Source organism: Candida parapsilosis, contig 006372 (assembly GCF_000182765.1).
Source record: "Candida parapsilosis strain CDC317 annotated contig 006372".
NCBI lineage: Eukaryota > Fungi > Ascomycota > Pichiomycetes > Serinales > Debaryomycetaceae > Lodderomyces > Lodderomyces parapsilosis.
In genome coordinates this window covers 659,223-673,697 of record NW_023503283.1, presented here as the reverse complement: position 1 = coordinate 673,697, position 14,475 = coordinate 659,223, and the positions used below count along the sequence as shown (strand labels likewise).

Below are 14,475 nucleotides of genomic sequence, written 5' to 3'. Positions count from 1 at the left end.
TGGCTGATACGGACAGGAGTGTGTGTGTGTGAGACGCACATAAGCCCTTGAGGGTAAGATGTTGCTCTTCGTTTTACGAATATTTCCTATAAGCTAATCAAGGTGAGCTGGTAGGCACAGATTATAGTTTCGCACGCTCCCTGGAATACGAAGCTTATAAGCATTCTTCTGCGTTACGAGATAGTAAACTAAGAACGCGGAATCAATTACACAAATCACCACAAAGTCGTAAAACTAAATTGAAACAATAGAAAGATTCAAAACAAAGACAATGATAGAATAACCTAGTGAAACCCTCGAAAATGAGGAACTAAGAACATTTCTTCACCTATTAGCGCCACGATGAATTAAGAAAAAAAAAAAGTGCAGCAAAGTGTAAACAACGCAGCAACGCAGCAACGCGGGTTAAACTATACCAGCCTGAAGAGGCTTTGTCTCTAACACATATAATTTTGCAAATCCTTTTCGGGATCCGGCGGTGCCATACGTTTGCTCAATGATCATCATCTCACTTGTCTGTACTTTGTGAAACTATTTGCATCATATCCGCCTTATTAATGCTAGCTTGAGGCAACTCGGACTCGTTGCTACCTACTACATCTCGTGATGCTGATTTACACTGATAAAGTAATCCGATCATTTTTCCAATCACAAGCGATAGTTTCAAACTTTTTGAGGGTTCTCAATGGTACGTCGAGGGGGGAATGTTTGTATGGGCGTGTAATGAGGAATTATTTTTGATTTTGTGTGTTTGTTTACAATTTGTCTCGATTTTGATATCTTTCACCACAGATGACAATGTCAAACAAATAGATAAAGCGGGGGGAATGGAGGAGCATTGCCCTCTCTATTTCCCGTTGCCTCGTATAGAGTACTTGTTTTACGAATGTTGATTTGATATTAAAGAAAAGCGTAGAATTAGCAAGTACTTATTCATAAGAAAGTTGAACCGTATATAGATCAGCGTTCAAAAGCATCAACGCCAAGTCTATCATTTGTCTATTTACTGAAAAGATCTCTCCATAACATCGATCGTGCTTGAATAAATCTGATTACTTTATCAAAATACTAGTTTGCATTATTTATGTGCCAATTTTTAGACTTGAGGAAGTCCATTGCAAAGAAACATGGAGAGATTTGTTGCTTAATCATTGTAAATTAGAACATTTCGTATTTGTCAAAAGACTTGCAAACTTGTAATATGGCTATCACATTAGTACAACAAGTACTACGATATCGATATATTTTTGTAATGGTTTTGTATGTGTCGTGGATATAAAAAATGACAAAGACCTTGTTCGCAACAAATGTCACGTGCACATCACTCATCAATGGAAAAGAGATGCTTCTCCCCTCTCTTTGAAGATGAGAGTGTCGTAACCACCAAGGTGATTGCAAACTTTTGTTTTTATCTGACTGAATTAATACTCAAATACATTATTATAACAAAATCATTAATCAATAGGCTAGAACACATTATTACAAGAGAAACCAAGGTACCCCTTTTTTTTTCAGGAAGATCGTTTGGAAATTTTATCACACAGTCTTTTGACAAACTGTTCCCACGACGAACACCTAATTAAGTTGGTTTATGATATGACGACACCCTCGCCGCAATTGAATAGTTGGAAAAATGCATCCAGTGAACCACTGCTGGTAAAAGCTGTGGGCTCAATAACTAACACATTGCCAACAAGCCTACCAGAATTGAGCATGCTGCTGGTTCCTCATACAACTATTTCGCCCTCGACACTGGATAATAGGATAATGGAAATGTTGGAAAGCGGGCAAAGATCAGAATCACCAATACTCACACACGGTTATGTTCATGGTCATATACACAAACACAAGAATCATACTCATATACATGGCCATATACACAATCATGACCACGACCATCACTTCAGGGAAGCACAAAATTCTGTAACACCCAACTTTGCATCATCAACAGTACTGAACAGCATGGTCCCATCTCTTCTGGACAGCTTTTGTCCCGAATTTAATGATGTGGCTACTTGTAAAGATGTATTTTGTGATGACTTAGACGACTGCTTTTATTTCAACTGTGATGACAGCAAGTTCATCAATAATGGGGGTTGTTGTGAGGAGCTAAGTGTAGATGACACAACCTGCTGCACTGACAATAACTGCATACCTCCCATGAAAACTCAAAATCGTTGTGGAGATGCTAGCTGCGTGCCTATTCTCAAGAGTCAAAAAAGCTACGAAACGCCATGTTGTGAGCAACTTCACAAAGGAGAATCACCAAAAGGTAGTCGCGTAGTATGTTGCGAGGATCCAAAGTGCAGCGAATACAAGTTTTGTCATCTGACGCCAAATGAAGGCAGAGATTGTCACCGGTCAAGTTGTCATCATTCACAAGGTACACTTCCAGAATCAGAAAAGAATAATCTTTGTGATCTACAGATCTCTAAACGTCCACTTTTTGAAGATTTGATTAGCAATGTTCATCAGAATTTGACTGCACAAGAGGATCTCATCAATCAATTACAAGCAAAACCTCCAACTAAAAAGGCAAAAAGGAGTCCACTGAGCGATTTTGAGATTCATTTTCCTCATGAGTGTCACCCTGAAGATGCTAATGAGTCAAGCAAGCATCATCACATTCATCAGTCTTGTTTTCACACGACAATTCCAAATGATCCTAATGAATCCAACTCAGTATACAATGACGAGAAACTCATGTCTGATTTTGACTTCATTATTAAATTCAACAATTTTCACGATATGATGTCAAAAAAGGCCACACTCACGGAACCATCGAAACCAGATGATGCAACTTCGATTTTGCAGTATCCATGTCAATGGGAGCATTGTATCAAAAAATTAAATAATGATAATTTTATGAATCATATAGTTGGTGATCATATCAAACAAGAACATGATTTGGAAAAAGCTACCTCATACCAATGTGAGTGGAACAATTGTAATTACACTGATGAAAATCTCGATGCATTGCTCCAACATTTGGAATCGCATAAACAATCTAGTGACAATGAGCCAGCAATCACAATCAACTCCCCCAACGTATTAACCCCAATGTCTACCGCCAGTGTCAACATGAATGAGAAATCACCATCCGCTACCAAGTCACCCACGACTATCAAACGAGAGCTAAACATTACTTCCATGTCAATCCGTCCCAAAGAAAAGAAAAAGAGAAAAGGTTCTACTACATTAACATGTTGTGCACAAGGACCTGAATTCAAATGTCAATGGGAAGTTGGAGTAGATAAAAATGGCAAACCTATTCCATGTAATGCCACCCACGAATCTCAATGTGACTTACAACACCATATAATCAATACTCACATTGGTTCAGGCAAGTCGAAATATAGTTGCAATTGGATAGGATGTGAGAGACATAATGGTAAAATTTTCAATCAGCGGCAAAAGCTTTACCGTCATATACACGTACACACCAACTACAAACCTTGTAAATGCTCAATATGCGGTGCTTCGTTTGCGGTCCAGTCGATGCTTGACCAGCATTTACGAGTGCACTCTGGTGAAAAACCATTCCAATGTTCGACCTGTGGCAAAAGATTTGCCACTAGTAGCTCATTATCGATACATAATCGGGTGCATACCGGTGAGAAACCTCTCAAGTGTAAGTGGCCCGGTTGCAACAAGAGTTTTAGTGAAAGTTCAAATTTAACCAAACATATGAAAATTCACGAAAGAGAATTTGCTTGTGAGATATGTGGAAGCTCTTTTCTTAAAAAAGTTGACCTTGACCAACATCTTAAGTCACATGAACAAAAGGAAGAGAATATTGATGTAAATGTAGGTGTTCTGAGAAGCAGGGTAGAAGCTGTTAAGTAAGGTAGCATAGAGACATTTCTTTTATAGTTTATGTACGAGGGCCAGACTTGCAATCTTCACGTTCAAATGTGAGTAGGAGGTGTACCTCTGCAACTTTACTGTATGATTTGCAGCTTTTCTGATGGCAGGTCGTGCAGAACCCAAAAATCTCTAACAAAATTTTTTTTTTTTTTTCATTTTTCACTGAAATGCTTTGCAATATATCCACCAAGGATCCTCTTAAAGCTGACACCAATGAGACCAACATCTACCCTTTTATCACTCCGTGTTAAGCTTCCCAAACCAGAACTCACCCGCTACACATTTCAAGACTTGAGTTCAATATCGTATTGCGATTTACCCAATAACGGATTTGGTAAAAAGAACTACTACATTGCTAAAACCAAATTCCATCATTGGCCGGTATACAAGAAAGTCCAAAATACAAGAATAACTACCGAGATCAAACGTGTTCAAGGCGATTTACACCAATTGAAACAAGACTTGCTACAAATTTATCCTCAATTTGAGATTAGTATGAATCAAAGTGCAGGAATTGTGAACATAAAAGGAGATGTAACTGAGGAAGTTACAAAGCTTTTTGAGAAAGAAATAGGTGTATAATGAAGCTACGGATACAACTGTAAATAGCGTTTAGTAATGAATAATGAATGATAAAGCAAGTGCACATCATATATATGTGTGTGATGAATTCTCTACATTCTTTCTCAACAACACATATACCCACTCACTGACTTGCGCCAGAGTTTCCATTCTCAGACGAAGGTGTGCTATATTCTGACCCACTGCCACCAAATGCAATCTGTCTAATTGAAACCATCCATGGATCATTCAACAACTCAGCAGCGCTGGGTCTTTTCGCAGGGTCATGGACAAGGCATCGTGATATAAACCGTCTTCCTTCTTCACTCAATTGATCTGGTGATGGTAATGGTGGTTTGTGACCAGCGGCAATATGATACATTATAGCCCATTCATTGTCTAGATTTGCCCATGGTCTACGCCCGGTTGCCATTTCCAACACACAGCATCCTAGTGACCAGATATCAACAACGCCACTACGATCGGTGGAGGAGCCTGTAATCACTTCAGGCGACATGTACATCGGGGTACCAGTCATGGAATTTAAACTCTGATTGTCAGTACCTGTAACTGGACGAATTGATTTTGTAGAGACTCTTGTTCTGCCACTGTTTGCGATAACTTTAGCGGCACCAAAATCAACAAACTTGATAACTCCGTTGTGATCGAGTAAAATGTTTTCTGGCTTGATATCTCTATGGACAACTCCCGACTGGTGCAAGTATGCTACACCTTCCAACATTTGCAAGGTATAAACTTGAATAACCATTTCGTCCTCAATACGACCATGGGTTAAAAGACCAGCAAGTGAACCACCTTCGCAAAATTCCATGAAAATGTAAACTTTATCACGATGCACTTCCACTCCAAAATACTGCACCACATTTGGATGATTCAACATTTCCAATACCGTCATTTCTTCTTTGATTTGCGGAACGATGCTCTTAATGGACTGACTATCGTGAAATCTAATCTCCTTCACCGCCATTACACCCCCGGTATCCAAATTAACTGCCGCAAAAACTTGACCAAAAGTACCTCCCCCGATGTATTTTCCTTTTTGCCATCTAATAGAAACACTGGAGAATGAAGATGCCAACAATGTGACAAACTGATACTCCAGGTCACTCTTGTCGATCACCTTACCCACCGACTGGTATTCATTCAGAAGTTCAGATCTATACTGTTCAATCTCGGCAATTTGTTGCATCACTTCTTCATGGTACATTTCGTACGCGTAATCATCATTTTGCGAATTGGCAATATTCTGTCTCTGCGAAGTCCACTTCAAAAGCTTGTTTTTCTCAGCTTCACTGGATCTTGCTCCCATAATATCGAAATGTGAAATGAGCAAGGACATACATCTCGCAACTTTAACCTTCAATTTACTGAATTGTTCGTCATTTAAAAACAATATGTTGAACCCGCGGGTCATATCCATCGCAAATTCCAATGCCAAAACACACCACCTAAACGTTTTCCTATCAGTGGGGACACAATCATCACAAATGAAACTAACCCAGTCAATTGCCAATTGTATCAATTTCATAATGACTGCAGACTTTCGAGACAAGTCCAAATTTCTAGCTGCGTTTTTTCCATAATCACGAGCGAAAACAAAGTAGTTGTTGACAACAGTTTGATAATCACCGGTGGTATTCAATTGTCTAAACTTGTTCAGGACAGTCTTTACTGAGTCCAAAACCGATAAACTCATACGGAAAAATGCCTTGTTTGTTTTCGTCAACTCATAATGAACTTTTGCAAGGGAGCATCGCTGTTCAATCGGTTTTATACCACCACCCACAACCAAAACGTCACTAACAAGATCCAAAAACCTGTCTCGAACCAAATGTAATTCAAAGTAGGGAATTTTAGAAATGAGTGCCAACTGACCATTTTTAAGTTCTGTTGTGGGGACAGACTCAACACTGACATTGAATACGGTACCTTCCCAAACTATTGGTTTCATCGGACAAAGAGCCAAAACATACCCAAGTTTCAGGGGATCTTCAACTTTCTCGTTTGTTATGTTCCACGAACTTTGAAGTAAATTCAGTAGCTCCGTAAAATTGGACTTCTTTGTACTAGGATCCAAGCCAACATATGACCCATTGATTATTTTCATTATCTCCAGCTCATTGCCCGCTAGATCCGAGCTCGCGAAAAAGTATGTTCCCTGCGACTCTATAGTGTTGGTATACACCAAGAAGTGATCTGTTGCCCGCAACACATCGAGCAATATTTTTGTATTATTTTGATGAGGTTGATCAGGTAGTTCAAATACCAATGAGTTTGTGAATGATCTGGAAATATCCCCAGTAAATCTCGCCAACTTACGACGTATTTGCCCGAAGTTACTCAAAGTCGAGCTATACCATCGGATTAAATCCTGTGAGGATTCCGTATGAGGAGGCGACCTTATGGAATGGTTAAAATATGCTAATAGGCGATGATTCAATCGCAGGGTCAACAACGCAATCTCTTCAGAGACAACAACACCGCCTCCATCAATGTAGTTTCCTAACGATTGTAAGAAAAGCCATACTTCTTCCAACTCTTCCGGCTCCTTAAAAGTTCTAAAACTGTTTTGTGATCTTGAGCTATCCAACAATTTCTTGTTAAACAACACTAAGAAATAACGGATGCATCTGAGAATAACTGCATCGAAATCGGTGACTTCACCATCGAATAAATCACTTAAAAGCCAAATTTTATGTGGGTCTGGTTCTTTATACTGTTGGACACCCAGCTTTACCTCTAATGCAATTGTAATATAGGATTGAAAGTCATCCAACATTTGGTCAATCATCATTAACGTTGGGTTTTGTAACTTCATCGCGTAACCCAATCTGACATTTATAATCTCTTTGATCAACTTCATGGGAATAATACAAATTTGAATCAAATCGTGAAGATAATCAGGAAGCTTCATTATCTCAAACATGTTCCCCAAACGAATATAAGTATCCTTGGACTTTATCATCCATGGTGATAATGGTTTAAATATACGCTTTTTGAATATGGTATGCACGTCTTTTTCTTTCATCAATCTCTCTGCTAGTGACTTGTTATCTTCGTCGAAAATCTCCTTAACAATCTTGCTATTCGACAAGGAAGAGCTTCTGCTGGGAACTTCGACGGGTGATTTTGTAATATCTAATTCGTCATTACCGATCCATACTCTTAAGGATTGCGTCTCCCTTTTAATAGCATCAGTTATAGATAGCCAAGCGGTTAAGGCGTCAATTCTATTTTGAAACTCTTCACTACGACATGCCGGCTTGTCATTGCGCATCTCTTCCAAAGTCCTCCAAAGGCCGCACGCCTCATCATACCGGTCCAAAATGGTCTCGACTTGTTCTCTGATAGGGTTCCTTGTGGAGCCATCGTAGTTCACCTCAAACTGCATGATATCTTCAATCAACTGCTCAACCAATGTTCGCCTATATGCCACAATCTTTCTCTGATCATCCTCAGTTCTATTAAAAATTTTGGCTCTGATTCCGAACCATATATTCTCTTTGAATGTAGAATGTACATAGCTCTCAAGTGGATTGTCTGGATTATTTGTATTTATGATCTTTGTCTTTTCTGACCGCACAACATCACCTGTCAATACAGACGTCAACATCGACTGCCAGTCTAGCCTTTCAACCACGGCAGGATCATCAGTAGTATCCGTCCTGAGGTTTGAAATTTTTTGAAGATTGAGGCTGGAGTTTTTCATCAATGACACGGCCATACTATAATCAATTTGGTACTTATCATCGTCAATTGCCGCCAACAATGTCGCATTGTCCCCATTGTTTGATGCAGAGTCATATCCCTCGTCGTCATCTTCATCATCCATCGAGTCCTTGCTTTCATCATCAGCTCCTGTAATACCTTTGGTATAATAATCATCGGCAAATTGATTTTTTAGCTTTCGCAAATACGTCTTTTCTTGTGCTAAGTACTGTGACGACATAGGCTGCAGTTGTGTTTTGGTTAATGAACTTGACCTTGTTCTCACTACTGAGGTACTAGGGGACCTGCTAACAGCAGCCGGACTATGAGCGGTTATAGCATGAGGCGTTTTGGTATTATTAGGAGACGTGGTACTTGGAAAATGTACCTTGTTACCCGAGTTAGCCACTGACCTTGTTGCTGCCTGGTTATACCCAGAGCTTAATGACCTTTTAACGTGCAGCTCCTTAGTTATAGTAGGCATACTTCCGTTCACTGTTTGCGAACGAATCAACGATGGTGGTCTTTTGATAGGTTGCGTTGTCGCTGACGACGCTTTGCTATTGAGCTGTGATTTACCATTGACGGCATCTTGATGATCTGCATACGCCTTATCAATTCCAAGATCCCCAAGGTTTATCAGTTGGGCGTCTAGATGTTGGGATTGAGATTCAACTTGGTGATGGTGAACAGTGTCGAGTGCGTGGTGTTGAGACTCTTCACTTGACAGATCGGGTATGTTGCTGTCCGACATAGTTTTGCCAATGGAGTATTCCTGGGAATCTGTGAGAGTCCTAGTTGGTAATGTGTTACTAAAAACAGTGAGTAAATTAGTGAAACCTTTTTGGTACCCTTTTCTTGAAGAACTCTGTCAAGTTTCAAGTTCTAATCTTTTTTTTTTTTTCTTTGCTTCCAATTTTACTGTTCGTATTTCAATGAAAGCATAATTCAACCAAACTCATATCTCAACGAATTCTGTCTTTGTATTTTGAGATTTTATTACCCCCAGCTCTATGATGATTGAAATCCAAGCAAATGACAGACTCGGTAAAAAAATAAGGGTCAAGTGTTTACCAACAGATACCATTGGCGACTTGAAAAAAGTACTTGGAGCACAGATCGGAACTCCATATGAAAAGATAATTTTGAGGAAAGGACATCAAATATACAAAGATCATATTACATTAGATGATTACGAAGTTCATGATGGGTTTAATTTTGAATTGTACTATGGGTAAAACCATTCTAGGCTCATTACACTATTAATTTCAATTCTATATATAATACAAATTAGTCGTTGAATAAAACATAAATGATAGGCAAGGTCCCATAGTTGACGTATACCAGTAGCTTGAAACTAGCTTTATAAAAAATAATCAACGTGTTGCCGTTTGGGACGTTTTTGAAAGTATGCAGCGAAAAAGTCAGTGTCGGCATTTTCTCTATCCGACAAATTGATCCCATTCACGCCTCTTCCATTTAAGGTATCTTCATCATTCTCAGTCGATGCCTCAAAAACATTAAAGAATTGTCCTGGCAATACACCTTGTTTGGCTTGTATAGTGGATTTAAATGAAGGGTGCTTTGTTGAATTACTGACATCAACTGTTTCTTTATCATCAGTGATTTTGGTCCCATAATTTGTATGTAGGATCTCCAATACACTTGCTTTGTTACCACATCGGTAACAATAATTTGGTGCAGACCACACCGTCAAACATTTTCCTTTCCAGTAGCTAGTATACCCCTCGTTGCACAACTGGTGTGCCCTAATCATTTGGGACAACTGATTATCGTTGCAAAACTTGTCCATTATATCGCTTCCAAAGAGGTAGCCAGCGCCTCTCGGACTCAATTTGAAGTCGGTAATCTCAACATCGGGATCGGACCAAACCAAATCAGCCATTATACCATCATGGGGAATCTCGCGAAATCTATCTATCGCTCTAATTTGGTCCAACTGTTGACAGCTCGGCGATAAACCCCCATGACACGCAAATATTGTCCCATCAATTGTAGCCCCTAGTGGCAAATAGTCAAACAAGTCAGTGATGTATGACCACACGTCGGCAGATCCATTATACTTGTTTAGTACCTCGGTGTAAAAGCCATAATTTGTAGTTATTGTTCTAGACTCATGATTACCTCTTATTAGGCTTACTCTGTTGGGGTATCGAAGTGTCAACACCAATAGTAATGAAATAGTCTCTACCGAATAGTATCCACGATCGACATAATCTCCCAAGAAAAGATAATTAGTGTTGGGAGGTGACCCACTGATTTTGAAAATTTCCAACATATCATGATACTGACCATGTATGTCCCCAACAACAGAAATGGGAGATTGTAGTGATAAAATATTGGGGGCAGCCAATAGCTGTGTTTTGAGCATATGACATAGTTGTTGAATGGTTTCAGATGGCAAGATCTTTGGTGGTTTGTGATCTAATAGTTGCTCTAGACAAAAGTCTAGATCGGAGACGAGTATTTTGAAAGGTATCGTCATATATCATTCAGGTGCAGGAGATGTATAGCCTGTGTGTGTGTGTGTGTGTGTGTATCTCCTCGCGGTATGGAAAACTTTTGATAAAGTTTGATAAAATTAATTTATTATTTTGGGTTTTTTATATACAGGAAACCACATGGGGACCCCATCCAACATAGTCGTATCTTTCATATTCACATCAGGTTCGGGAAATTACTTAAATTTTTACTGCTCTATACAATGTTCTAAAATAGCAAGACCATCGTCTATAGCTTCATCTGGTATGTTGAGTGCGGGGACAAACCTGATGGTATTCATTCCAGCAGTAATTATCAACAAACCATTTTCTCTACACTTTTCTACAATCTTATTGATATCAATATTTTCAGCAAACTGTAATCCCAACAATAACCCCTTTCCTTTAACTTTTAGCACTTTGTCTGGATTGGTCTCGGCAATCTGATTCAACTTCGCGACAAACTTTGCCGACTTTTCATTGATATTGACCAAAAATGGCTCCTTTGTGATCTCATCTACAACGAATGATCCGATTCGAGCTCCAAGTGGATTTCCTCCATAAGTTGTTCCATGATCCCCAACAGAAAGAACATTTTCAACCTTTTCTGTAATCATAGTGGCACCAATGGGGAATCCGTTCCCTAAAGCTTTTGCCATGGTCACGATATCTGGATGCGTTTCATTAGGTAAATACGAATGAGCCCATAACTTACCTGATCTACCCAATCCACATTGAATCTCGTCATAAATTAGTAAAACGTCATGATCATTACACAATTTTCTCAATTCGACCAAGAAAGTTTCATCCATTGAGTTAACCCCTCCTTCTCCTTGTATTGGTTCGATAATAACACCACAGGTTTTCTCCGATGACATTGAGTTTTTAACACTTTCGATATTATTTGGTTCTGCAACATGTATTCCTGGTATCAAAGGCACAAAAGGCGATTGATATTTGGGATTGGGAGTTACTGACAAAGCACCCATTGATCTACCATGAAATGAATTAGCAAAGGTGATAAACTCAGTTTTAGAATCTCCACCTTTCACCTTACCATACTTCCTAGCAAACTTCAAGGCTGCTTCATTGGCTTCGGTTCCAGAGTTACACAAAAATACCCTTGAAGCGTCGTTCAATCCGTTATGTTCCTTTGTCTTGTGAATTAATTTACTTGCCAACTCACCTGCGGGTAAGTTATAATATAAATTGGAGCAGTGTATAAGCTTTTCCGATTGGTCCTTCAATATCTCTGTGATGCCTTCGTTTGAATGGCCTAGACAAGTCACTGCGATTCCAGCAGTAAAATCGATATACTTTCGGTTCTCCAAGTCATAAATATAAGAGCCTTTACCATGCGTTAGAACTAGATTTGGCCGAGCATAGGTAGTTACCGTGTACGGCTTAGAAACCTTGTTTATGAATTGGCCAGTGTGTGACTCTTCACTTGCGTCGGAAACTTCATGAAATGTTGGCTTTGTCTTTTTTGTTGTTGAATACTTGTAAGCTGTAGATCTCAACCCCGTTTGACGTGCAATCTTTGCGAATGATCTATTTGAAGCAAAAAATCTCAACATATCGATATACTAAGATATAGATGTAGAAGAAAGCTCTGTTGAATTTCTAGCTTTTGTTGAAAAAAAAGATTATTGAAGAAAAATGTTAACTTTATAAAAAAAGAGATTGTGCTTCATCGCGCTTAGTGAGTCAGAACTCATTACCGTATTGGTAAAAAAGTACAAGCTCCTATATTTTGTGCTTCATATACAAGCTTTGTCAAAATCTATTAATATCAATGGTGACTTCCAATGTGTTTACTCTCCCACAGTCTTCCAATAACTGCATTTCGTTACGAATGATCCTATTAACTTCAAACCTCATTCTAACTTCTTCGTCAGAATCAGCCCCCTTCATGTTGATCGAAACCCCAATGACATACAATTGGTAGTTGAATTTTGTAATGAATAACTTGTCTATTGAAAACCCTTCTTTGAAACAGTCCAATGATAGCACGCCTTGCTTTATTTTAGACTTTAACACAGTATATTCGTAGTTTGAGTGCGGAAATGAACAAAGCAAAATTCCTCCCAACAACTTGACTAGAATCCACCCATTGTAAAACAACAAACAAGCTACTAGAATTGTAGCACATTTATTGATGTCATAAGCCAATTCCTTAACAAACGTCTCTGGAATCAATGGAAGAACGATAAGAAATGACGCATAAGTTACAGTGATCATATGCGTAGGGTAATTTCTCCAAGTCTCCAAAATTCTCAAAAATCTCTGGCGCAATGTGAAGGCTGGTGCATGGACAAAGATCGTGGTATCATGGTTCTTTGTATGCGTACTTTCCCCACTGGTCATCATTTCATTGATTCGATCATAGGCAAGAATGAAATGAGAAGACACCAATGACACTGCTAACGATATTATCAACACCATTTCATAAGGCAACAAATTTGTGGATGCATTTCCATGCCCATCATGAACTCGATGAGACAAGTGTTCGTGATCCAGGTGGTCATCATCAGACATCAACGACAAGATGAATTCTTCAAAGAAATGGCTGAACAAGTCAAAACTGAGCATCAAGAGGGAGGCACTCAATGCAAACCCAACTAACACCTCAATACGCTCCAACCCAAAGGGGTACGCTATTGAAGAGCTATTCCAAACTTCGAAATTGGACATAATATCAACCAATACAATAAACAAGGACCCTAATGAATCATAAAATACTAAATGAGCTAATGTTGCAAGCGATCCAAAGCCATATCTAAACCCAATGACGAAAATGACTATTGATAAACTAAAGTGACCCAAAGCCCACACGAGCTTCGACTTTTGTTGCTTTGTTACAGAGGAAAGTGCTTCTTTATAGTTTGGGACTGGATACAGATCGGGAATTGCTTTCAACTGCTGTTCATTGGCACTCATTGGAGGTGGTTCTTGAAATAAGTTCATTGACACTGAAGAGTGTTTGTATTTGTGACCTTTTCTATGGGCTGGTTTCACTTGCAATGATTGACTTGGTCCATTGTTGCTTAGCATAACCTCCTGAGGTTGAAAATTGAAAGGGTTCAGTTTCTTGGGTGAGGTGGATCTTCTTACCGGTGATTTCGACCTGTAATGTCTATTGTTTCTAACAGGAGAAGTTGACCTCGTTGGTGAAGGCGGGTGAGTGTTTAGCGTATAATTTGATTGAGATTGGAAACCTCGATCCTGAAAGCTAGGACTATAGTTTGAATTCAAACCGAAGGAAAAAGAGTCTCTTGATCTTGGTGAGTTCTCAAAAGGGAGCAAGTTCCCATCCTCTGAAATAGAGTTTCCCGAGTCCAAAAGAAATGCTGATAGCGGTCTTGATTTAGATTGTTGTTGGCTGGGATAAGATAGTCTTGGTGATTTGCTTAACGACGAATTGGAATACCGTCTTGGCGACGGACTCATTTGAGTATTGCCAAATTGAAACGTATGGTCTTGCGGACTATCATTTATCGAGTCAGTTGAAAAGTTTGCACTAGCCAAAAAGCTCAAATCCTTTGCTTTGTCCTGATGGTTATCTTGTCGCACACCATCGTTCGTTTGCGTTTCTATACTCAGTTCTGACTGGTTTGATTCAATTATCGTGGGAATTTCTTGAGGATGTGCGTATATATCCTCCTCTGAGGCTACACTATATACTTCTTCGACTTCATGTTTGCGACTCATTTTCCTGGAAAGTGGTGTCATAGAAAGGCTGTGGGTTTGGCTTTTTTCAAAACAAAATCTACGCGACAACCCTGTCAACTTTATGAAACTCACGTTCTTTAATTAT

At 39.2% G+C, this 14,475-nt stretch overlaps 7 protein-coding genes across 7 annotated transcripts; 3 read left to right on the top strand and 4 right to left on the bottom strand. All coding sequences in view use genetic code 12, as the record gives it.

Annotated features, from left to right (window-relative positions):
* Nucleotides 1-1,596: 1,596 nt before the first annotated feature.
* On the top strand, nucleotides 1,597-3,846 carry CSR1 (Csr1p; the record flags this gene model as incomplete). Its single annotated transcript, XM_036811207.1, has 1 exon — nucleotides 1,597-3,846. The coding sequence occupies one exon, from the start codon at nucleotides 1,597-1,599 to the stop codon at nucleotides 3,844-3,846; it is 2,250 nt and encodes a 749-aa protein (XP_036667668.1).
* Nucleotides 3,847-4,080: 234 nt separating this feature from the next.
* Nucleotides 4,081-4,449, top strand: IMG2 (mitochondrial 54S ribosomal protein mL49; the record flags this gene model as incomplete). The annotated part of the gene is made up of 1 exon (XM_036811206.1): nucleotides 4,081-4,449. The coding sequence occupies one exon, from the start codon at nucleotides 4,081-4,083 to the stop codon at nucleotides 4,447-4,449; it is 369 nt and encodes a 122-aa protein (XP_036667667.1).
* A 124-nt stretch (nucleotides 4,450-4,573) lies between these two features.
* SSK2 (mitogen-activated protein kinase kinase kinase) lies at nucleotides 4,574-8,911 on the bottom strand (the record flags this gene model as incomplete). Its single annotated transcript, XM_036811205.1, has 1 exon — nucleotides 4,574-8,911. One exon carries the CDS (start codon nucleotides 8,909-8,911, stop codon nucleotides 4,574-4,576), a length of 4,338 nt encoding a protein of 1,445 aa, XP_036667666.1.
* Nucleotides 8,912-9,170: 259 nt separating this feature from the next.
* CPAR2_403050 (ubiquitin-like protein) lies at nucleotides 9,171-9,395 on the top strand (the record flags this gene model as incomplete). Its single annotated transcript, XM_036811204.1, has 1 exon — nucleotides 9,171-9,395. The coding sequence occupies one exon, from the start codon at nucleotides 9,171-9,173 to the stop codon at nucleotides 9,393-9,395; it is 225 nt and encodes a 74-aa protein (XP_036667665.1).
* A 125-nt stretch (nucleotides 9,396-9,520) lies between these two features.
* PPG1 (putative serine/threonine-protein kinase) lies at nucleotides 9,521-10,663 on the bottom strand (the record flags this gene model as incomplete). The annotated part of the gene is made up of 1 exon (XM_036811203.1): nucleotides 9,521-10,663. The coding sequence occupies one exon, from the start codon at nucleotides 10,661-10,663 to the stop codon at nucleotides 9,521-9,523; it is 1,143 nt and encodes a 380-aa protein (XP_036667664.1).
* A 204-nt stretch (nucleotides 10,664-10,867) lies between these two features.
* Nucleotides 10,868-12,235, bottom strand: ARG8 (acetylornithine transaminase; the record flags this gene model as incomplete). The annotated part of the gene is made up of 1 exon (XM_036811202.1): nucleotides 10,868-12,235. The coding sequence occupies one exon, from the start codon at nucleotides 12,233-12,235 to the stop codon at nucleotides 10,868-10,870; it is 1,368 nt and encodes a 455-aa protein (XP_036667663.1).
* Nucleotides 12,236-12,434: 199 nt separating this feature from the next.
* CPAR2_403020 (Zn(2+) transporter) lies at nucleotides 12,435-14,369 on the bottom strand (the record flags this gene model as incomplete). The annotated part of the gene is made up of 1 exon (XM_036811201.1): nucleotides 12,435-14,369. The coding sequence occupies one exon, from the start codon at nucleotides 14,367-14,369 to the stop codon at nucleotides 12,435-12,437; it is 1,935 nt and encodes a 644-aa protein (XP_036667662.1).
* Between the last annotated feature and the right edge of the window lie 106 nt (nucleotides 14,370-14,475).